Here is a 23429-nt window from a genome sequence, read left to right on the forward strand (position 1 = left end):
CCCTCTGACAGTGTCACACAAACACCTTCCTGACCTTTTGACAATGAGAATTCAACTCACAAATGAGCACAGCTGCATAACACCTGATAGGCTTGTAATATATTGTAATTAAGAAATGCTTTTAATACATTGTAATTAAGAAATAGTTGGCTTTTGAATGTGATGATGCTAATTATAACATCTGTATTGTCTCACCCTTCACATGGGACTAAAAATGGAGTAATTTTTTTAAACTTTTATATTTTTTAATAATAAAGTATATAAATAGATATAAATAGATAAAAATAATATATAAAATATATTAATATATAATTATTAGAATATAAAAAGAATACATGAAACATAAAATATTAAATATTATATATGTATAATTACACACATATATAAAAATGTACATATATAAATAGCTATATATATAAATATGTCTTATATTTTATTTTACATATAAAAATAAATATAAAATATAAAAATATAAATAAATAAATAAATAAATAAATAAATAAATAAATAAATATATAAAATCTATTTTATTTTATCCTCAGTTGCCCCATGTCTGGGTCAGAAAAGGGCCTAATCCAGCACAGAACATCCCCCCACCCAAGCTTTTCTTTGGTTGCACAAGGCTGCTGCTATCCAGCCAGGCAGAATCCTTGTCCTGCCCCACCTGAGGAGCTGTGCTCAGTGACTCCCCTGGCCCAGCTGCTGCACTGGTGCCCAACCCAGCACCCCCAGTTTGCCTCCTGCTCCCCCCAGCTGCGTGCAGCCTTACCAGGGACACATCTGGCAGGGTGTTGATGCTGCTCTGGTGGCAGTCCCCAGCTCCCTCCAGCTCTGACGTGTTCTGGGAGGACACAGAAGAACAGAGTGCCATGGCACAGCAGCAGGAGAACAGCACAGTGCCAGGGGATGGGCAGAGGGATGCTCCAAACCCCTCCCCATGCAGGGCCAGCCTTACCCAGGGGGTTTTGCCTCTTTGGGGGTGCCCTTTTTGGGACACAGGCTGTCCCAAGCTAAGGGATGTGCTCAGAGCATGCTGCGGACCTGACACCTTGGGGTGTGCTCCTCTAACTTTAAATCAGCTGGTCCTGCTGAATTTGGAAGGAGGGAAGGGACCAGCCCTGATGGCTGCAGGTTCAATACCTGTTTTGGGTTTTTTTATCACCAGAGGAAAGAAAACAGAAATTTAAAACTCTCCTCCCCTGCAACCCAGAGCAGTGTGTCACAGACATCTTTTATGAAAAATTCTTTCCTTAGGAATTTTCCTCCTGAGAAGCTGAGAAGCCTCAGGAACACAATGTAAACAATGATTATCTGCTGCTGTGGAATGCAACAGGTGCATCTGTGATTGGTCTCATGTGGTTGTTTCTAATTAATGGCCAATCACAGTCAGCTGGCTTGGATAGAGAGCCCCAAGCCGCCACCCTTTGTTATTCATTCTTTCTTTTTCTGTCCTTAGCCAGCCTTCTGATGAAATCCTTTCTTCTATTCTTTTAGTATAGTTTTAATGTAATATATATAATAAAATAATAAATCAGCCTTCTGAAACATGGAGTCATATCCTCGTCTCTTCCCTCAGCCTCAGACCCCTGTGAACACGGTCACAGCAGTGGGTCTCAGATGCAAAGAGAAGCTGCTGCCGCTGCTTTATGAGCCCAAAAATGTCACCAGGAAATGCCACACCACAGTGTTGAGGAGATCACAGCTCCAGGAATTCAGAAGGGATTTCCTGTGGGAATCTCTCAGTAGGGATGGGCCCAGGGAGAGGCCATGGGTGCACCAAACCTGGTGAAGTCAGGGGTGGCAGAGTGGGGACACAGCAGAGCTGTGAATCCTCTGCCAGGGGGGATCATCCCTGGTGGAAAACCCAGCCTCAGCCCCCTCTCCCTCAGTATCTGCAGCTCAGGGAGGCTGAGCTCAGCTCCTGGCAGGGCTGTTTGGATGGGGCAAGGCACGGTTTGTGTTTAAGTGCCTGCTATTTATTGCAGGGTAAACAGCTGATTAGCTGAAACTCTGGTGCTTCTGCATCTCCCCCAGCTGCTGGAGGCTGCTGCTGTGCCTGGGAAATGCTCGAGTCCCAAAATAGACACGGGAGGCAATTAAGACCATTAGAGGAGCAGCAAAAACATTGATGTAAAGTGCTTTTATCCCTGTGGCTTCTGAAGGAGCCCTGGAGAATGACAACACAAAGAAACAGCTTGTTCAGGGCGTGACAGGTAAAGGCCTGGCTTGGGAAATGGGCTGGTTCCATCCTCCATTACTCCAGCATATGGGCAGGGGACTTTAAAAGAGAATCACAGAAGGATTTGGGTTGGAAAGGACTTTAAAGCTCATCCAGTGCCACCTCTGCCATGCAGGGACACCTCCCACTGTCCCAGGCTGCTCCAAGCCCTGTCCAGCCTGGCCTTGTGTCACAGACACATTTTATGAAAAATCCTTGCCTTAGGATTTTTCCTCCTGAGAAGCTGAAAGGCCTCAGGAACAAAATGTAAACATTGATTATCTGCTGCTGTGGAATGCAACAGGTGCATCTGTGATTGGCTCATGTGGTTGTTTGTAATTAATGGCCAATCACAGTCAGATGGCTCAGACTCTCTGTCCCAGACACAAGCCTTTGTTATCATTCTCTCTTTTTCTATTCTTAGCTAGCCTTCTGATGAAATCCTTTCTTCTATTCTTTTAGTATTGTTTTAATACAATATATATAAAAAATTATATCTAATATTATATTATATTTCATTATATATAATGTAGAAAATATTAATTAGTTAGTAATTAATATATTAATTAATTATATATTATAATTATATATAATTTATAATATACTATATATTTTAATATAATATATATCATAAATCAAGCCTTCTGTAACATGGAGTCAGATCCTCATCTCCTCCCTCATCCTCAGACCCCTGTGAGCACAGTCACAGCCTTGGGCACTGCCAGGGATCCAGGGCAGCCCCAGCTGCTCTGGGGAATTTGCCTGGCAGCAGCCAAACTGTCCCAGCTGTGTCATCACTAAAATGGGAATAATCTGCCTGATGCCCCCTAAAGCCTGCCAGGGCCATCTCCCCCAACCCTGTGCCCACCACTGGCCCTGTCCCAGCTCTGGGCTCACAGCAAGGACCAGCCTGTCCCAGACCCTGCCCCTGTGCCCCTCAGTGCCACTGCCAGCTCTGTCCCCCCAGCCAGGGACACTGATGCTGCTGCTCCTCCTCAGGGCACCTCTGCCTGCAGGAGATTTGCTTTTCCTCACTCCTTCAGGGGAAAAAAGCAATTAAACAGTGATTGCTCTGGGCCATAAACCATGATGGCTTTTAAGCCCATTTGCTTTCAGGAATTGGCTATTTTGAGGCTCTGCCTTCCTGGATTTCCCTTGAAGGACTCACAGAAACCACTGCCCTGAAAAATGAGTGTTGAGAAGGCTGCTCCCTCCTCCTCTTCTATTTTCCAGTTCCTCAGGGGAACTGGGGCCAGGTGAGGCCCTTCCAGCCCCTCCTCAGAGCAGCTGGGAAATGTTTCTCCTTCACATCTTAAAAAGAGTGCCCAGCAGGAGAGATGGAGCTGCAGAGCATCTTTCACACAGGCAGACACTTTTCATTTGCAGATTAAAGAGTGGAGAAATTGCCACCTCCCCGGGGAACACAGCCCAACCTTTAATTAACCTCTCAGCTCCAAATCTGTCCCCTAATTTCCAGTTACTGCTAACGAGAGCTTTGCTGAGCTCCTCAGCCTGAGTCCTGCAGGGTGGCAGCTTTGAACAACTATCCCAGCCTGGGATAAACCCAGCTTCCCTTCCATCTCCCACTCTGGAATGCAGCCATGGGGATGGAGGAGCCCCTGCTGCAGATTTTAGGGGCTCTAAGGATGCAAAATGACCTCCACATGTGGTTTTACTCTGTTATCATTCTTTCCTATTCTATTCTTAGCCAGCCTTCTGAGGAAATCCTTTCTTCTATTCTTTTAGTATAGTTAGTTTAGTATAGTTTAGTATAGTTTAGTTTAGTATGTATCTCCTCATCCTCTGAGAGGAGAATTTCCAGCATGTGGGAATGCTCCATGTGGGATATTACAGGGAGCTGGAGCTGGCTCACCTCTGGAACCAGCTGGAGCAAGGCAGCACATCTGGAACCAGCCCTGGGAGGAGGAGGCACCTCTGGCTGGCAGCAGCTTTGCTAGGAGGTGGTGGAGAGGAAAACCAAAACCCCCAGGGATATCAATTCCTTCATCCCAACACTGAGGGTTGGGCAGGAGGTAGGGACAAAGGGAATGCCAGAACAATCAGAACAATTCCCACTGCTCTGGTCAGGCATGCTGCACCTGATTCCTGCAGGCTGCAGCTGATCTCTGCCCTGCAGGACTCCTCTGGAGGCCCAGGATTCCCAGGAGGTGCTGGTGACCCTCAGACAGTGGCTGAGCACCATCAAACATTGGCTCTGAGCACCTTGGTCTAGCTGAAGATGTCCCTGCTCACTGCAGGGCAGCTGGATTAGATGGGCTCAAAGGTCCCTTCAACCCAAACCATTACATGATTTTCTGCTGGTGTTTAGCCAGGCTGCCCACCCAGCACAACAGCAGGGAGGGCTCTGCCAGGCTCCAGCTCTGCTGCTGCCTCCAAAACCCCATCCCTGAGGTGTCTGTGGCACTCAGGTCGAGCTGGGTCTGGCTCAAGCCTTGTGTGCACTGCAGCACCAGGGACTGGGGGAAGGAGCTGCTCTGTGCACAGGCAGGAGGAGCAGCAGGGCTGGGTGACACAGGTGGCCCTGCAGGAGCTGCCACACCCCTGGCAGCCCATCCATCCCTCCCCTGCCCACACCCCCTGCCCCAGGCACTGCAGCCCTACCTCCATCAGGTCTATGAGCCACAGGAGCCGCTCCTGTGCCAGGGGAGAGCAGAGGGAAACAAGCACAAAAGGGAAAATGTGCCATCAGGGAGGGTGTAGAACAAAGGAGAGGGCTGAGCAAACCCTGGCACGGTGCTGTCCCCAAACCCAGCCCCAGAACCCAGTCTGGAACCCACACCCAGCATCCAACCCCAGAATTCAACCCCAGAACCCTCACCCAGAATTCAACCCCAGAACCCACACCCAGAACCCACCCTCATAACCCAACCCCAGAACCCACATCCAGAACCTGCTCCAGAACCCAGCCCAGAACCCACCCCAGCTGCAGCCAGGGAGGGTTGGGAGGGCAGGAAGGAGCTCCTGCTCCCAGGGATGCTGGGGAGGGAACAGCAGCAGGAGCTGAGGGATCAGTTTGGGAGCCCTGCCCACATCTCTCCTGCTGTCCAAGCACCCATCCACCACAAGCTGGTGCTCTTTGCTTGGCAGCTGTTCCAGCAAGAGTGGGCACAGCCATGCTCAGTGACAGCGTTCCCATCCTCCTGGATGGAGGATCCCCATTCCTGGAGCAGGGTGTGCTCTCCCACCCTTGGGGACAGCTGCCACATGGCCACAGGGGACACGTGCTCAGGAAGGAAGCTCTTAGAGCAGTGGTGCCCCACTGGTGTCCCTCCCTGAGCTCTGGGCTCGTGTGCCAGGTGGGGCTGGGTCACTGGTCACACGCTGGCCCAGGCAGGCATGTCTGGCACGTATTGTGGAGCACCAGGCACACCTGGAGCACGTGGCACAGCCCCAGGCATGGGCACAGCATTAGAACAGGGTGTTACACTCAGCACACAACCCTGGCAGACCTGTGCCAGCCCTCAGAAAAATTTTCCCAGCAGCTCCTTGGAGAGCAGAGCAAAACTCACTTTGTTTATGCAGATCCAGAAAGGATCTCACTGAAATCCCTCCTGACCTGAGCAGGGGTCTTTCCTGTAGGCACTTGTGGATTTAACAGGACAAAAGCACAGCTCTGATGCTCTGACAGTCTCTGAGGTCTCTCACAGGCAGGCAGAGCCCCAGGAAAGCCCCCTCCCCTCTCCCCCATGGGCTGTGCTGGGTGGACCCTCCCCAGCCCCATCCCAGCACCGTGGGCTGCTTTCCTCGCTGAGCACAGAGCCCATTGTTCCCCCTTCTTTCCATGAAGGGTTTAATTTCCAAGGTTACTAATGCATTTATGATGAAAGGCATTTTATGGCGAGGAAATTAATTTGGGGGCTGTGTGCCTGCACAGTCTGAGGTGATTACAGTAACTTAATTAGACGGTGCATGCGACAGGGGCCTGGCAGAGACGTGGGAGTGATGCTGCTGAGTGCTGAGAGTGGGTGGCAATGGGATGCAGCTGCCTGGCCACTCTGGCTCCCACTGGGATGGGGAACAGGCAGCCAGCATCCTTAGGGAGTGATTTAAGGAGCTGGTGAACAGCAGCAGGCAGGGCTGGGATTTCTGTGGGGATGCAGCTCCAGTGGATTTCTGGGAGCAAGGCAAGATGAGACTCTGTCCCTCTCTGGGATGCAAGTGATGCCTCAGGTTTCAGCTTTTCTATTTCTCACATTCTGTGCTGCTTTAGTGAGTCTGAGCTTCATATGAGGGGATGGTGAGCTCTGTGCACAGAGCAGGGAGACAAAACAATTCCTGCTCCAGCTGGGCACCAAGGACAAATGACCCAAATCTCAGCCCAAGAGCACAAACACCGTGAGCTGGAGAGAGAAAAACAAGCAGGGTGGGACTGCCTGGGCTAAAGCTGGAATGGGACAATGAACTGCAAGATGCAAATGGAGCAGAACTGATCAAAGGGAGAGACCCCGTGCCCAGTCGTGCATTTTGGGACAATTTTGGTTCATCTTGGGTGCAGCCCTGGCTGGGCTCTTGTGCTGCCCAAGGTGCATCCATTGAGGCTTTTAATAAATCCCTGCTTTATTCTTTAGCTCTGTCCAGCCTCTGTTCTAGGCCAGCTGCACAAGGCATCAAAGGGACATGCAGCCCTTGAGCAGGGCACAGCAGCACCTCAGTGTCAGAGGCACAGAGACACCCAGAACCTCATGGCATCACCCACAAACCATCCAGAGTGCACAGAAAAACAACAGCCTTGGGGAACCCATGGGGGAAGCTGGACAGGGCCCCTTGTGGGGTGAAATGGCCTTGCAGCACTCTCTGCCCCATCAGACACTCCATGAAATGTAGGATAATCCAAATCATACTCTATGCCTTTCCATGAAAAACCCAAACATTATCTCCTAAAGGGATGTTATTTGGGCAGTACAGCCACCAGACACATTCATGTTTCAGGTACCACACAGCCCAGGGAAAGCAGTTTTCTGTAGCACTGCCAGGAGGAGGGGCTGGAAGGAAGGGATGGGGCAGGAGGGACCTACCCTGGCTGAGCTGACGGTGGTGGCAGTGAAGTGGCTGCTGGAGGATGAGACGGTGTCGCTGTAGGACATCATGGAGTAGGAGTCGGGGCTGGGCCCCGCGGGCTGCCGGGCCTTCATGGACTCGATCTCCCTCTTGAGCACCAGGTTGTCAAAGCGGTCCAGGTCTTGTGGGGAGATCACCCCCCTCACCTCGGAGAGCAGCGAGAACTGGCCAGGCACACAGAGCCATAGCCAGGTTGGGGCACAGTCACATTCCTGGGGAGCTGGGGGCTCCCTCTCATCACGGTCAGCAGTGGCAATGGCAGGTGATAGAGGAGGTTTGGTCATAAATGATACCAGAAGCTCCTCTGCCACTGAACACCAGCCTGCATCCCCACAGGGTGCCCAGAGCAGCTGTGGCCGCCCCTGGATCCCTGGCAGTGCCCAAGGCCAGGGCTTGGAGCACCCTGAGGTAGTGGAAGGTGTTCCTGCTCATGGCAGGTGTGGAACAAGGTGATTTTTACAGTCCCTTCCAACCCAGACCAGGGTGGGCTTCTGTGCTCGTTCCACGATTGTCACAGATACATTTTATGAAAAATCCTTTCCTTAGGATTTTTCCACCTGAGAAGCTGAGAAGTCTCAGGAACAAAATGTAAACATTGATTATCTGCTGCTGTGGAATGCAACAGGTGCATCTGGGATTGGCCCATGTTGGTTGTTTCTAATTAATGGCCAATCACAGTCAGCTGGCTTGGACTCTCTGAGCCACAGGCTTTTGTTATCATTCTTTCTTTTTCTATTCTTAGCTAGCCTTCTGATGAAAACCTTTTCTTCCATTTTTTTAGTATAGTTTAAATGTAATATGTATCATAAAGTAATAAATCAGCCTTCTGAAACATGGAGTCAGATCCTCGTCTCTTCCCTCATCCTCGGACCCTCCCTTCTCCCAGAGCAGATCACCCTGGAGGCACAAGGCCCACAGGGTGACAATGCCCACAGTGTGACAGTGACAGTGACTCTGCTCAGCCCAGCGCCCCCAGCAGCTGTCCCTGCCCTGGGGAGGGCCTCACCTTGGCGTGTGTGTTGAGCAGCTCGAAGAGGGCCATGACCAGAGCATCCACGGAGATGTTGCCCTCCTTGTACTCGTCCAGGTAGTAGCCCATGGTGGCTCTCTCCTGTTCGTTGAGCAGGTGCCGGGCCTGCTCCTCCAGCATCACGCGGCTCTGGTTCACCATGGTGCTCAGGGTCACCTGCGAGCCGGCCAGCCCCCGGTAGAACACGGGCTGCAGGGCACAGGGGACAGCCTTGGGGCAGGGGGAAGGAGGGCAGAGCTCTGCTGAGCCAGCTGGGCCAAGGAGGGCCCCTGCCCTGGGCTCTGCCACCAGCCCTCCCTGCCAGCACTGCCTGCACAGGAGCTGGGAGTCAGACTGCAAGGAGAATTTTGGGAATGACAGGAGGAAGGGACCCCCAGGTAACCCCCATCAGCCTTTCAGTGTCACCTCTTGTTTGGGTAAGTCCAGAGCCAAGATCAGAGGAGCTGAGCTTTGCTCTCTGGGACATGGACAGGAGCCAGGGCACGGCTGGGGCTGGGCCAGGGCAGCTCAGGCTGGAGCTCAGGGCAAGGCTCTGCCCCCAGAGGGTGCTGGCACTGCCCAGGCTGCCCAGGGAATGGGCACGGCCCCGAGGCTGCCAGAGCTCCAGGAGCCTTTGGGCAGCGCTGCCAGGGGTGCCCAGGCTGGGGCTGCGGGGGGGGCTGGACAGGGACAGGGGCTGGATTTGATGATCCTTGGTGTCCCTCCAGCTCAGGATATTCTGTGCTACTCTGATTCCCTCAGTCCATGCAGCTCCAGTTGAGATTCCCATCCCTTTTCAGCAAGTGCAGATCCTGTCCCCCAGCAGGCAGTGATTCAATCCCAGCCTGTGTTCCTGTCCCTCCCTGCCAGAACTGGGGGAACTGGGGCCACAGGAGACAGGCCAGCTCCCCATCCTGTGGAAAAGGCACATTTGCCCCCACTGCCAGCTTGAAGCAGACTGTAGTGAAGAAAGAGCCCCTGGCAACCAAAGGAGCCCCAGGGAGAGACAAGCCTGGCTTCAGATGAAAGAGTTTTTCCCTTTGAGAGGGATTTCTGAGGGGAGGTCCTCAGTGTTTCCTTCCAGGCAGAGCTGGCACAGGGATATGGAACCAGACCAGACCCTGACTATCCCAGAGACAGAGAGGAGTTGAGGCTGGGGAACATGTTTTGCCAGCAAAGAGTGCAAAGCTGTTATCAGTGAGAGCCACCTGTGAAACCTCCCTGCTTAATTTCCATTTAAAAGCAATGTGCTTTGCAAGGAGGAGATGCTGGCACAGAGCTGCAGGCACAGCACGGGGTGAGTCCCTGTGCCTGGTGAGCTGGGGAGGGCTGGCTCAGCTCTGCCTCGGGCTGGGACAGACCCCTGCAGCTCCCAGGACCCACAGACAGCCACCATGAGGCCAGTCATGGTCACCTCTGCAGGGTGGAGGGGTCCCCATGGCCCTTGTCATGGGTGATCATTGCCCCTTGCCCATGAAGGCTGGAGGGCACCAGGTGTGCTTTGAAGTGGCACAGGAGAGGGGACACCACTGTGTCACACTGCAGAACACAGCATCAGGAGGAGAAAAGCCCATTAAAATCCTAAACCAGCATCCCTGCTGTAACCAGGAGCATGGGTTTCTCCCTCCCATGGAAAATAAACCACAATATCAGTGATAATATCACAAGGATCAGGAATGTCTTACCCTGCCTGCCACGTCCATGGCATGGTCACCCATGGCCCTGCGAGGAGGGAGAAGATCAGTTAGCCCTGAGTGACTGTCACAAGTTGGTCAGAGAGTGAAACAGATAACATTCCCAGGCATTGTTCTGGGAAAAGCTGTGAGAAGCTCAGAGAAAAAGAATTGAAACAATTCTTATGTTAAGTCTCTGCAGATGGTGTTTGTGAACATGTGGAACGTGTTCTACGTGATGTTTATGGAAAGATGGTGCTGCTAATTAACAAATGGGGTGACAGGTGTTATTAGAACCAGCTAGGTTCTGGGTGAAAGATGTTGCCTATAAAAATGTGAAGTTTTGTAATAAAGGAGCTTTTATGCCTTCTGAAAATGCATAGAGTTGTGTCGCCTACATTCCTGTTCCTCACTCAATGGTGACATCAGACAGCACAACCTTGTCCACACCTGGTCTACCCTACAGGCCAGACATGCTCCCCTGATGCAGGAGCCAGACCCCAGAATGGGGAGTTCCATGGACAGGCTGGGGGTCCCCACCCTCCCAGGGGCTCTGAACTGACAGATCCCCCCAAAAAGCCCCTGTCTTAGGTTGGAAATGGGGCTGTGTGTTCTATCCCCATCTGTCAGAGCTGGGCAGTTCTCTGCTGTCCATGGGCAGTTGTTTCTTTCTCTCTCTCACACCAACCCTCCCTCCAGGAGATCTCTGCTGTCCATGGCTACTGAGTGTCCCTGCAGGGCTGATCCCATTCCAGCATCCCATGGGGAGATGCTGCGCCCAGGGCAGGAGCCAAGCATTCCTACCTGGATCCAATCTGAGCCTGGCACAGCACAGCAGCCTTTGCCCCCTGCATTGCCAGAGGAGCAGCTTTCTGCTGCCCTGCATGGCCAGAGGGAGCCCAGGCCCATCTGCAGCAGCCCTGGAGCTGCAGAGGAAAACTCCCCCCTTGTGCAGGATCCCTGCTGCAGCAGAGCCACAGCTGGCACTGCAGGAGGGCTGAGCCCCCATGGATGGGGCTGGGACACCGCCCTGACACACAGGGGGCAGGGCATGGTCTCACTCTGGCAGTGGTTTGTTTTCTTTTTTTTGTACTATTGCATTTGTATTTTTAATTTTCCTAGTAAAGAACTGTTATTCCTATTCCCATATCTTTGCCTGAGAGCTGCTTAATTTCAAAATTATAATAATTCAGAGGGAGGGGGTTTGCATTTTCCATTTTGGGGGAGGTTACTGCCTTCCTTAGCACACACCTGTCTCTTCAACCCCACTCAGCCCCCCAGGCCCTTACCCTGCAGAGCTGAGCAGGGTCTCCCCGAGCTGGGAGCTGCTGATCCAGCGGGTCTCATCCACGGTGGTGCGGGCGTGGGGCAGGCGCCCGATGTCCTTCACCGTCATCATCAGGTGCCGCGAGGACTTGAGCAACTTCACGGCCTCGTCGTGGGGGATGCTCAGGAAGCTCCGGCCGTTCACCTCCAGGATCTGGTCTCCCACCTGTGGAATGAGGATGGACTGAGCCTGGTGTGTCCTTGGAGCTCTCTCCTGTTGGGAATAACACTTTCCTGTCCCAGCAGGGAGGTGCTGCCCAGTCTAAGCCAGCTCCAAAGTGGGATGCAGCAGTTGGGGGGACCAGGGACAATGCTGCTGGATGGAGATCACTGTCACCATCATATTTTCTGAAAAATCCTCTCTTCCCAGGATTTCTCTCCTGGGAAGCTGAAAAGCCTCAGAGAAAAACGAAAACAATTCTTATCTCATTTGCTTCTCCTGTGTTTTGCTGCTTTGGAATGTGGTTGGAGATTGTTTATCCAACATGTGAATTGTTTTGACTTAATGGCCAATCACAGTCAGGCTGTGTCAGGATTCTGGAAAAAGTTCACATTCTCTGGAAAAATCCCTTCACCCAGGGTTTTTCTCCTGGGAAGCTGAGGAGCCTCAGAGAAAAGGAAAACAATCCTTATCTCATTTGCTTCTCCTGTGTTGTGCTCATGTGGAATGTGTTTGGAGATTGTTTACCCACAGGTGATTGTTCCATTGGATTCTGCTGGGAGTTGTTTTCACTCTTTGGCCAATCAGGGCCAAGCTGTGTCAGGACTCTGGAGAGAGTCACAAGTTTTTCATTAGTATCTTGTTAAACCTTCTGTCGGTATCCTTCCTCCATTCTTTAGTATAGTTTTAGTATAGCATTCTTTAATATAATATAGAACATAAAATAATAAATTAGCCTTCTAAGAACATAGAGTCAGATTCATCATTTCCTCCCTTTGTCTGAGGGACCCCAAAAATACCACATATCATCCCTCAAGCTGGCAGCCAGTGAGGCTGGAGGGGCCTGTTGAGGATCCCAGCTCAGACTGATCTGCCCAGGCTCCTCCACCAACCAGACCAACCCCAAAGAACATCAAGGCCTCCAGCCCAGTCCCTGCTGCTGCTCTGGGATGTCAGGAACCATGTGTGGAGGCTCCAGCCCTCAGATCTCTGCATGCAGTAGGGAGGGGCTCACCACAGCCTCCAGCACCCTGCAAACTGCACATCTGGCACAGCTGCATTCCATCTCTCCTCTGCTGTTTCCTCCCCTATGAGATTTCATTTTGTGGGCAAGGCCTTTGCTGGAACCAGGAGCTGCCCTGACAGCCTGGCCTTGTTTGAGACACAGCACCCATCTGGTGTTTCACCCTTCATCCCAGGTCCTCTTCCTCTGTGCTCCCAGGGCTGCTCCTCCTCACTCCCATATCACAGTTCACCCTATTCCTGATAAACAACATGTTTGAAACTGCCCTTTCCTATCTTTGCTTAACCACAGGTCTCAGCTCAGCTCCACCAAAACCCAGCAGGGATTTTCTCCTTGCCTGGCCAGCAAGGAGACACAGGGAGAGAAAAGTTGCAGAGAAGCGAAACAAATGCTCAGTGGCAGATGAAGGTGCCTGTGAAAGGACAGATGGAAGAGATTAGGCCTGTTGAATTTAGAGAGGAGATCATGTGGGGGGCTGGAAGGAGCTGTACAAAATAATGCTGGCAATAATGAGAAGCCAGGGAAGGGCTCCTGTTTGCCCTTCAGGAGGCTCAGGGAAGATGCTCAGAGTGGTGCTGAGAGGAAAAAGGAGCAGGAGCATCATGGAGTCATTTGGGTTGAAAAAGGACTTTAGGATCATTGAGTCCAGATGCAGCAGAGCTCAGCTCCATGTTCAGCTCCATCCAAGGACCCTGAGTGGGTTTGCCTCATTCTTCACCATAAAGTTCAATGGTTTGTGTTGGAAGTGACCTAAAACATCCCAGAAGTGTGAAGGGAGGGACCCAGGGGAAGGCAAATGACAAATGACACAAATGACCCCAACCATGGGGCTCCACAAACACCTCAGTTTCCCTTTGAGCTCTGTCAGCTTTAAATTCACTGTCAGAAAATTGCTGGATAACTGTGGATTCTTTGCTTCTTTTCTGTCAGGGTCAGGATTAAATAACAAAATTATATTTCTTATTGAGACTCAGATGTTTGTTAGTTCTTATCTATGTCACAGTCTCACAAAGCATGAGTTCTACAGCACTTCACTCTAACACACTAAAAATGGAGCCATCTCTCTCTCTCTCTACAAGGCCTTTTAAGGATAAACTATCCAATTAAGAAATGACACCTAAATTATTTTTACTTTTAACCCAATAACCACCCACTCATGGCCTGCAATATGGACTTTTTAATCCAATTACACAAAACCACCCAAACCCATGGAGAAGAAGGTGGGAGAGAAGGAGGAGAAGGAGAATGTGAAGAAGAAGGTGAAGAAGAAGGTGAAGAAGAAGGATCAGCCTTGGCCCTAAAATCTCCATCTTGCTTTATATATATTACTATATTCTAAACCCTTAAACACTTTTCCACCCTGTGATATCACAAACTTCTGTTCAAACTCCTCACCCACAATCCCAGTTCTATCATTCCATTTTTGGAAGCTTCTCCATGGCCTCAGGTTAAATGCAGTGTTCTCTTGGGGGTCAGTGCCTGTCAGCACAGAAAGTCTGAAATTCTCAGTAATAGGGGAAGGGAATTATGCCAGGGGCTGAAATGCCAAGAGAAACCTCCAACTCAGAAGCACAAATATCTCCCAGGCCTTTCTGATCCATCAGGAGTCCCCTGGAGTGGATTTTGCTGCTCAAACAAGCAGCAGCGAGTTCACTGCAGCAACAAAACAATAAAAATCCAAATTTGATTAGGCAGTTTTATTGCAATTATGAATCTTTAATGGTTTTCCATAGCAGGGATTAAATTTTCATTGGTTTTTTGGTTCAGGACAGTTACATGGGTTTAATAATCTTTAATTTCTCCTTTTAAGAGTGAACCAAGAGGAGCCTGGCACGCTCTTGTAGCATCAGGGAGACCAGAGGGGCCCTGGATTTTTTGCTAATTAACACAGATAATTATATTTTCCCCCCAAAGTCAAGGAAAATGGGAAAGTAACAAAAAATGTGCAGAGAAGCAAATGAACCATCGACTAAAACAAAAGCTGACCCTGAGAATTGATTTGCTATATTCACAGCTCCAAACTGGCAGAGAATAAAGGAAATAAGACACACACACACACACAAAAAAAAAAAAGTTATAATAAAACACAGGAAAATTATTGCCCTGGATATTTCAGGAACTACTTTTCAGTTGTGCTCAGCTAATGGTGGGTGGATACCCAGGATGTGCTGAATGCTTGAACACCTCTGAAAATGTGGATTACTCTCATTTCCCAGGGAAAATTGTAGCCTGAAATGCAGGGGCTGAACATGACACGCAAAAGGTGACAGACCATGAGAAAAAGAGAGTTTGGAAATTACACCTTGATGACAGCCCTGGCTCCTTCTCCTTCTGGAGACAGTGGGGAAGGGGAGGTGCAGTCAAGAGAAACGTGATGGGCTTCAGACAAGGGTTCTGAGCAGCAGAAATAATCAGAATTTGCTCTGAAAAATTCTCTTTAAAATAAACAGAGTTTGCTCTGAAGAATTCTCTTAAAAATAATCAGAGTTTGCTTGGAAGAATTCCCTTTAGAATAATCAGAGTTTGGTCTAGGAGAAATTCAATCACATAGACAGAAAAATAGGCAAGAGATTTTAAATGTGAGTTAAGGTTAAAAGACACCAAACTGAGCTGGGAATAACAGGGCCAAGGGGATGGTGCCAAATGGGTTGGCACTGGCACCAGTCCTGTTTAATGCCACTGAAGTGCCAGCAGAGAGGCTAAATGACACTGGAGATAGCACTAAAGTAGAAGGAGCCTCTCTGCAGCACAAATAATTACCAAAAGCCCTTAAGAAATTAAAGATAGGGGCAGGAAAATGTATGGATCAATTTGGAATCGACCAAGTGAAGGCTCCCAGTAAATAAGGGAGTGCTCAGCTTCTCCAGGAGGGAAATGGCGCAGGGCAGATGATCCATGTGGGAAGGGTCCAGGACTGACCTGTGGCATTCACATTCTCTAGAAAAATCCCTTCACCCAGGGTTTTCTCCTGGGAAGAAGAAAAGCCTCAGAGAAAAGGAAAACAATTCTTATTCCATTTGCTTCTCCTGTGTTGTGCTCATGTGGAATGTGTTTGGAGATTGTTTACCCACAGGTGATTGTTCCATTGGATTCTGCCGGGAGTTGTTTTCACTCTTTGGCCAATCAGGGCCAAGCTGTGTCAGGACTCTGGAGAGAGTCAGGAGTTTTCATTATCTTTTTAGCATTCTGTAAGTATCCTTTCTGTATTCTTTAGTATAGTATAGCATTCTTTAATATAATATCGTATTATAAAGTAAGAGATTAGCCTTGTGAGAACATGGAGTCAGATGCATCATTCCTGCCTTCACTGGGGCATTTTCCTGCAAATCCAACACAAGACAGGGAATGGGAGGCCAGGGCTGGCTGAAAATGGGTCCTTTCCTCAAACACTGCAGCCCAAAGAGGGGATGTGAGCGCCCAGGGAGGGAAGGGGCTCTCTGGGGTGGCAGTGCTTGTGTGTGGCTGCGTTTCTCTTCCCAGAGAAAAGCAAGGCACAACTTCCCAAGGATATTTTCTGGGAATCACAATGAGGAATCTCAGAGAAAGAAAAAACAATTCTTATCTCAATTGCTGCTCCTCTTGTTGAACTCACATGGAATGTATTCTGGGGATTGTTTACCTGAGGTGACCAATTGCATCCATGTGTGTGTGTCAGGACTGTCAGCAGACAGGCACAGGATTTGGTGGAGTTGGGTACTTGTGCAGTTTCAGTTTATATTAGTTTAATATAGTATAGACTGATATAGTATAATTAAGTGATTAATTAGCCTTCTGATATCCATGGAGTCAGATGCATCATTCCTCCCTGCCAGGGGGGTTGCTCGCTTTTCCAACCACAACCTCCTGAGTGATTTTGTCACCTTGCAGCTCATGCCCAAACTCTGAGGGAGCCACAAGGGTTTTATTCCATCTTCTCTTTTTCGACGACATTTGTCTGTGTGCAGACTTCAAAGCTCATTGCAGCTTTCAAGGGGTGGCTTCGGGATGAGTTTGCTGATGACACCAAATGTGTCCAGGGCAGGGAATGGAGATGGGAAGGGTCTGGAGCCCCAGGAGAGGCTGAGGGAGCTGGGCAGGGGCTCAGCCTGGAGCAAAGGAGGCTCAGGGGGCCCTCGTGGCTCTGCACAGCTCCTGACAGGAGGGGACAGCCAGGGAACAGGGAGAGGAGGGGAAGGAATGGACTCATGCCTGGCCAGGGGGGCTCAACGTGGATATTTCAGAAAAAATCTTCACCAAAAGGGCTGAAAGGACTCCAAAGTCCCCATCCCTTAAAAGATTTAAAAGCCATGTGGATGTGGAACATGGGGCAGTGCTGGCCTTGCAGTGCTGGAGGAATGGTTGGACACGATGATCTTGGATATCCTCAGCCTAAATTACTCTTTGTTCTATGACAGCCAGTGCTGAGGTAAAATCATTCAGCTCTTCCTATTTAGAGTCTCCCTTTCCCTCTCCTCTCATATCTGGATAAATATGGTTCATGGTTTTCCCCCCAGCCCTCGTTCTGGGAACTCAATACTGAGTTGTTTGCTCAGAGCAAGCTCCCTGGAATCTGCTATTTCTGATCTAAAGGTCAAGGAGAGCAAACAAAAATGGCTTAAGGACAAAAAAGAACCCAAATCCTGACAAAACACAGCAGCAGGAAAAATGAGCAAGGAAGAAATGAGGGCCAGCAGGGCCAGGAACAGCATCAGGAGCTCAGCTCGTGCCAGGCACCTCTGGGGACAGCAGGAAGGAGGCAGGAAGGACAGGAGCTGAAAGCAAACAAGGCTGACTCACCCTCCTCCTCCTCTAACCCCCACTTTTCCACTCTCAGAACTTCCTTGGAGGCAGCAGATTTTCAACCATGCCCCAAGAACACACTGTCAGAAGTTTCATGAATGAATAAACATCAAGCAGGCCAAGGGCAAGCCCATGAATATTGAGTTATTGACTGAGTGCAGAGCTCCAGCCTGGGTTTGGCTGCAGTTCTGCCTGCTGAGGGAGCAGGACAGCAGCACCTGAACCAGCACCAGCTCCTCTGGGACCCTTATCTCAGGGTCTTGGTCCTTGTTCTGGAGCTGGGAAAAGTTTCTGGGCCCCAGAGAAACTTCCTTAGTTTTGTCTGACTTTCAGTAGTTTTTGTTTGTCCTTCCATCAAAATTTAAGGGGAGTGTAAAGTATTAATTATTTATTTTAGTTATTATTTAAAGAATCTGAAATTCTGATTTGGTGCAATAGATACAAGGAGGTAAAAATGAAATGTTTGACAACATTACAGATTGGTTTGGGTTAAAAGGGAGCTTAAAGCCCATCCAGTGCCATTCCTGCCATGGCAGGGACACCTTCCACTGTCCCAGGGTGCTTCCAGCCCTGTCCAGCCTGGCCTTGGGCACTGCCAGGGATCCAGGGCCTGCCCATCCTGCCAGGGAAGGATTTCTGCCTTTTCTCTCATCTAAACATCTCCTCAGAATCAGCTCAATTCTGGTAACAAACTCAGTGAAAACAGCAAAGCCCACAGAAGGATCCACTCCTGGGAAGCCAGCAGGAACCTTCCCATCCACCCAGCCAGGCTGTGTTGAGCCCACATTGAGCAATCCCACAATATTTCCATTTCAGAGAGCAACAAATTACCTGGAAATCACATTTATCCACCAGTTCTTGCTTCCTTGTGGCATCACATCCCTTCCACCACCACCTGGAGCAGCAATCTATACCCCACCATGTCTAACAGCAGGACATAAAAGGCCTTTTTTTACCTCCAAACTCCCAGGCAGCACTGAATTTACAGCCTGTAGCATACACAAATCAGGGTGGGAAGCAGCTGTGAGCATCTGAAATCACAGCAAGGCTGGCATCCAGCACAGCATGAGCCTGCTGGACACACAAATCACTGCCTGGAGAGCACAGCAGTGAGGGAGGGATCTCCAGAATCAACCAGCAGAGGCTCAGGTGTGCAAACAACAGTGGCAGAACCTGGGGGACAGGGCAGGGAACTGCTCTGGGTGCTGAGTGTGTTTTTTTGCAGGAATTCCAAGCAGGCATGGAGGGATTCAGACAGGAATTCTGCTCTTGGGACTGTCCTTGTGACATCTCCTCCGCTGAGCTCTCTGCCAGGGGATGCAGAAGGAAGAAAAGCAGAGATTTTCCCTGTGCAGCAAACCCAGGGAACAGAAAAACCACCAAGGAAAACACTTCTATTTGTATTTTGGGGGCCTGAGGCAGTGAGGCGTCGTTGAGCTTCAGGCCTGGAGGAATTGTTGTGTCTGAGCAAAATGTGGAGACAATTAATTAACACTTTATATGGAGTTTAGAGTTATGCACTAATGCAGCACAGGGTGTGAAAAATATAAAGGGTAAAATCTGAAGGCATCAGGTGAGAGGGACTTTCTCATGAGGAGCCTGTGGGAGAAGAGAGGACTGAGAGGGGACCCCACCAATCCATACAAACACCTCCAAGGGGTGTCAGAGGCTTTTTGTGATGGTGCTCACAGGAGTCTTATGTTGAGGGAAGAGATGAGGATCTGACTCCATGTTTCAGAAGGCTTGATTTGTTATTTTATGATATATATTACATTAAAACTATACTAAAAGAATAGAAGAAAAGGTTTCATCTCAGAAGGCTAGCTAAGCCAAGAGTAGAAAGGAATGAATAACAAAGGCTTGAGGCTATGACTCTGTGTCTGAGCCAGCTGACTGTGATTGGCCATTAATTTGAAACAACCAACATGGGCCAATCCCAGATGCACCTGTTGCATTCCACAGCAGCAGATAATCAATGTTTTCATTTTGTTCCGTAGGCCTTTCAGCTTCTCAGGAGGAAAAATCCTAAGGAAAGGATTTTCATAAAAATTTGTCTGTGACAGCTTTTCAGTGACAGGATGAGGAGCAATAAATTAAACCACAAGTTCCACATCAACATGAGGAAGAAATTCGTTTCCTGAGGGTGGCAGAGCCCTGGAACAGCTGCCCAGGGATGAGGTGGGATCTCCCTTTCTGGAGACATCCCAACCCCACCTGGACACGTTCCTGGTCACCTGCCACCCCCTCTGGGATCACTCTCACCTTCAAGCCAGTGCTCTCTGCCTCGGAGCCCTTGTCCACACCCGTGATGTAGATGCCCAGGGAATATTCTGCCCCTCCTCGGATCATGAGGCCCAGGGATTTCCCTTCGTTCAGGACCAGGTTCACCTGCAGGGAACAGGGACAGACATTGATGTGGTGTCCAGAGCAGGGGTGGGACACAGCCACAGAGCTGGGCTGGACAGCAGCTCCTGTGGGACTGAGGAGGCACTGGGAAACAGGAGGAAAAGCTCTGGGGGCTGAGAGGTTCAGCTACATCAGGGGCAGCACGTGGGGTGGATTGTCAGCCAGGATCTTTAATGGAAACTCTTCCCACCCAGGGAGGTGTGATGTGTTGGAATGGCTACCTAGAACAGAGGCTAGAGCAGATAAAGACAATAAAAGTATTTATGAAAGGCCAGTAAATCAGCTGGTCCACAGTAGTTTTCCACTCTCTCCTTTTACAGGTTGTCTGAAGGTTCCTTCATTTGCCTCACAATCATCACAGGGACACCGAAGACCCTGACAGGAGCTCTGGCCTGGCTGAGGTGGATGATTTCTGGATGTTATCCCAAGTGATTGTTTGCAGGTGTGCTTGCTGTGCTTCACAGAACACTGCTTGGAACAGGTTCTGATCAATGGTGGCTTGTCCTTGCCCACTCACACTGCCCCACAGGTTCTGATAAATGGTGGCTTGTCCTTGCACACTCACACTGCCCCACAGGTCTGATCAATGATAGCTTGTCCTTGCACACTCACATTGCCCCACAGGTTCTGATCAATGATAGCTTGGCCTTGCACACTCACACCTGCCCCACAGACTGAGGGGTCTCAGCACAATGGCCCATGGATCTTCCCCACCTTTTGGCCACATGCCACTCCTTTGGGTTGAGACTGTATAAACTGGAATTTTTGAGAGGACTTTGGTGAATCCCCACTGATGACAGTGAATCTCTGGCTGGACCATGAGGATTCTGTCTCATTGGTAGCTATATTCCCCTTCCCTTTCTTTTCCTTTCTATCCTTTATTTCCTTTTCTGATCCCTCTATTGCATTTTCTGTTGGCCCTCATAAAGGTGCATTTATTGTGATTAAACTGACAGTCCCTGCAGTTTGTCTTCTGCACTTTTGGGATCTGGAAAGGAACCATCACAACTCACTTGCCCTAGTGGATTGTGACACAGGTGCATCCCTGGGGCAGAGACCTGAGAACAGACCCCAAAACCCCAGGAGCAGCAGTGGGGTGGTGTCAGACAGCGCTGGCTGTGAATTCCTCCTCTGGCATTGCTGCCTGAGCAAACAGAGCCATGATCCCCTATTGGATTTGTTGGGAATGTCCCAAAGAAAGCAGTAATGATGACCTGACTCCATGCTCTCAGAAGGCTAATTTATTATTTTATGATACTATATTATATTAAGAATACTATACTAAACTAAAGAATACAGAAAGAATCCTTACTGAATGCTAAAAAGATAATAATGAAAACTCCTGACTCTTTCCAGAGTCCTGACACAGCTTGGCCCTGATTGGCCAAAGAGTGAAAACAACTCCCAGCAGAATCCAATGGAACAATCACCTGTGGGTGAAGAATCTCCTAACACATTGCACATGAGCACAACACAGGAGACGCAAATGAGATAAGAATTGTTTTCCTTTTTCTCTGAGGCTTCCAGCTTCCCAGGAGAAGAACCCTGGGTGAAGGGATTTTCCAGAGAATGTGAATGCCACAATCTCCCTCCACCCAGCCTGGCTTGAGCCCAGCTCCAGCTCTCTGCCCTTCCCTGGGCAGAGCTGACTGTGCAGGGCCATTCCAGGCTCTCCCCACAGGACAAACCCCACTGGGATAATCACATGTCTGATTATCTCCAATTAACAACACCAAAACAACCCTTCCATAGATCCAGCACATCCTGCAGCAGCCATTTCATACATCCCACAACCTGCCAGCAGCACCTGGGCAGATGTTCTTCCCAATAAATGCTCATTTACAAACCCAGTTTCCATCTGCCTTCATCCACCCTCTCCTCCTCACAGAGCCTGACACGATCTGGGTGTTCAGGTGGGAATTTGAAGGGCAGAGCAATCCTGTGCTCAGCCCCCTCGAGGACTCTCCATTTAAATTGGCCTTTGTTCACTCTCTGCACGACACTTTTAAAATGAATAACTCCAGGGTTATTTTTTTGCTCTGCTCCCAAGTTTTGAGTCACTTCTGGATAAAAGCAGACAGCAGGAATAAAAACAAATGAGAAAAGCCAAAATGTGTTTCACACTGATAGAAACAGCCAGAAACAAGCTGTTTGTGAAGGGCTTTTATATTTAAACCCTTTTACTGCAGTCAAACCAAAATCTTGAACATTTACCTGGATGGAAAAATAATTCCCAGCTTCAAGTCAGTAATTAATCCATCTTTCTAGAGGACACAGCATCACAGAGGGAATTCAGGCCAGCCTTAGAGTGGCTGATATTGAAAACCCATTTTCAGTCTTGGTGACAGAAACACAGAAATCAGCAGCAGGACACAAATCCACCTGAGGCTCCAAATTCTGGATTTAGAGAAATGGATGCAAAGCTGGAATAAGAATTGTAAAACATCAACTACTTGTAGCAGCATCCTTCTTTGAAAAACCTGATGTTCCCTTGGTTTTGTTTTTTTTTTTTTTTCCTGCTTTAAAGGGCAGAAAGTGCTGGAAACAATTTTAGCATGGAAGGATTATAAAGGAATTACAGAGACCTTCATGCTCCAGGCTGGGGAGATGAGCTGGGCACTGAACCCACCCAAAGGAGCAGCTGCCTGTCACTTCCAAGGGCACTTTGGTTTTCTCCTCACAGGGAAACCTTGCTCTGAACCACAGAACACTTGGCTGAGTGTTTTTGAAAATAAGGAAAATATTCAACTTTGGTGAATTTAGGATTTTCCTGCTGTAAGTTTTTCACCCCCCTGTGGCTGTGCCTCTCAAAAAATCCCCCAGTTTGGGAAAAAAATACAAGTAGGAGAAAGGCAGCAAGGTGCCTGGAATCCCAGATCACACCAGAATAGACTGGGAATGCCAAAATTCCCTCTGTAAGTCCCTGAAGGACATTTCTGTGTGCTGGGGGTGGCTCCAGGAGGGGCAGCTCTGCAGGCTGACATTTCCATTTCCCTTCAACATTATCCTGGTAAGCTGAGAAGCTGCTCCCCCACCTTGGGAGAGCATTAGATGGAGTAAGAGATACCCCCTGTGCCTCTGCTCCTCAGGTGCTGCCACGTGAGCTGCTCTGTTTGGCCTGGCCAAAATGTGAGATAATTAATTAACACTTTATATGGAGTTCAGAGTTATACACTAATGCAGAACAGGGCTTGAAATATATAAATGCTAAAATGTGAAGGCATCAGGTGAGAGGGACTTTCTGATGAGGAGAGTGTGGGACTGAGAGGGGATCCCACCAATCCACATAAACACCTCCAAGGGGTGTCAGAGCATGGTTTGCCCTGCAGTGAGCAAACCTGTGCTTCCAGAGGCAGGAAAAGCACAGGTACAGAAATCCTGGAGCCACAAACAGAAATCTTGGATCCACAAAAACCAGCAAACCCAAGCTGTGTGTGCAAATCTGCACTTCCAGAGGCCTGAAAGGCATGGATACAGAAATCCTGGAGCCACAAAAACCAAAAAATCCAGGATGTGTGTGCAAACCTGGGCTTCCAGAGGCAGGAAAAGCACAGATACAGAAATCCTGGAGCCACAAAAAGCAGCAAACCTGAGCTGTGTGTGCAAACCTGCACTTCCAGAAGTAGGAAAGGCAAGGAAACAAATATTTGAGCCAGAAACAGAAATCTTGGAGCCATAAAACCAGCAAATCCAGGATGTGTGTGAAAACCTGCACTTCTAGAGGCAGGAAAGGCATGGATACAGAAATCCTGGAG

The 23429-nt window shown here is 49.2% G+C and overlaps 1 protein-coding gene across 2 annotated transcripts in view; it reads right to left on the reverse strand.

The window, feature by feature from the left end:
* WHRN (whirlin) overlaps nucleotides 1–23429 on the reverse strand; it is a 53307-nt gene that overhangs the window by 6727 nt on the left and 23151 nt on the right. Inside the window, exons 3-9 of one of the 2 annotated variants that reach the window (XM_074556582.1) lie at nucleotides 19531–19656; nucleotides 11269–11471; nucleotides 9992–10028; nucleotides 8304–8516; nucleotides 7255–7461; nucleotides 4841–4873; nucleotides 770–841 (exon numbers count right to left, since the gene is read on the reverse strand). In XM_074556582.1, coding sequence (XP_074412683.1) covers nucleotides 770–841; nucleotides 4841–4873; nucleotides 7255–7461; nucleotides 8304–8516; nucleotides 9992–10028; nucleotides 11269–11471; nucleotides 19531–19656 — 891 coding nt within the window. The remainder of the gene's footprint in view (nucleotides 1–769; nucleotides 842–4840; nucleotides 4874–7254; nucleotides 7462–8303; nucleotides 8517–9991; nucleotides 10029–11268; nucleotides 11472–19530; nucleotides 19657–23429) is intronic. The other variant, XM_074556583.1, reaches the window with a different exon arrangement.

The sequence above is a fragment of the Zonotrichia albicollis genome, chromosome 21 (genome assembly GCF_047830755.1).
Source record: "Zonotrichia albicollis isolate bZonAlb1 chromosome 21, bZonAlb1.hap1, whole genome shotgun sequence".
Taxonomy (NCBI): Eukaryota; Metazoa; Chordata; class Aves; order Passeriformes; family Passerellidae; genus Zonotrichia; species Zonotrichia albicollis.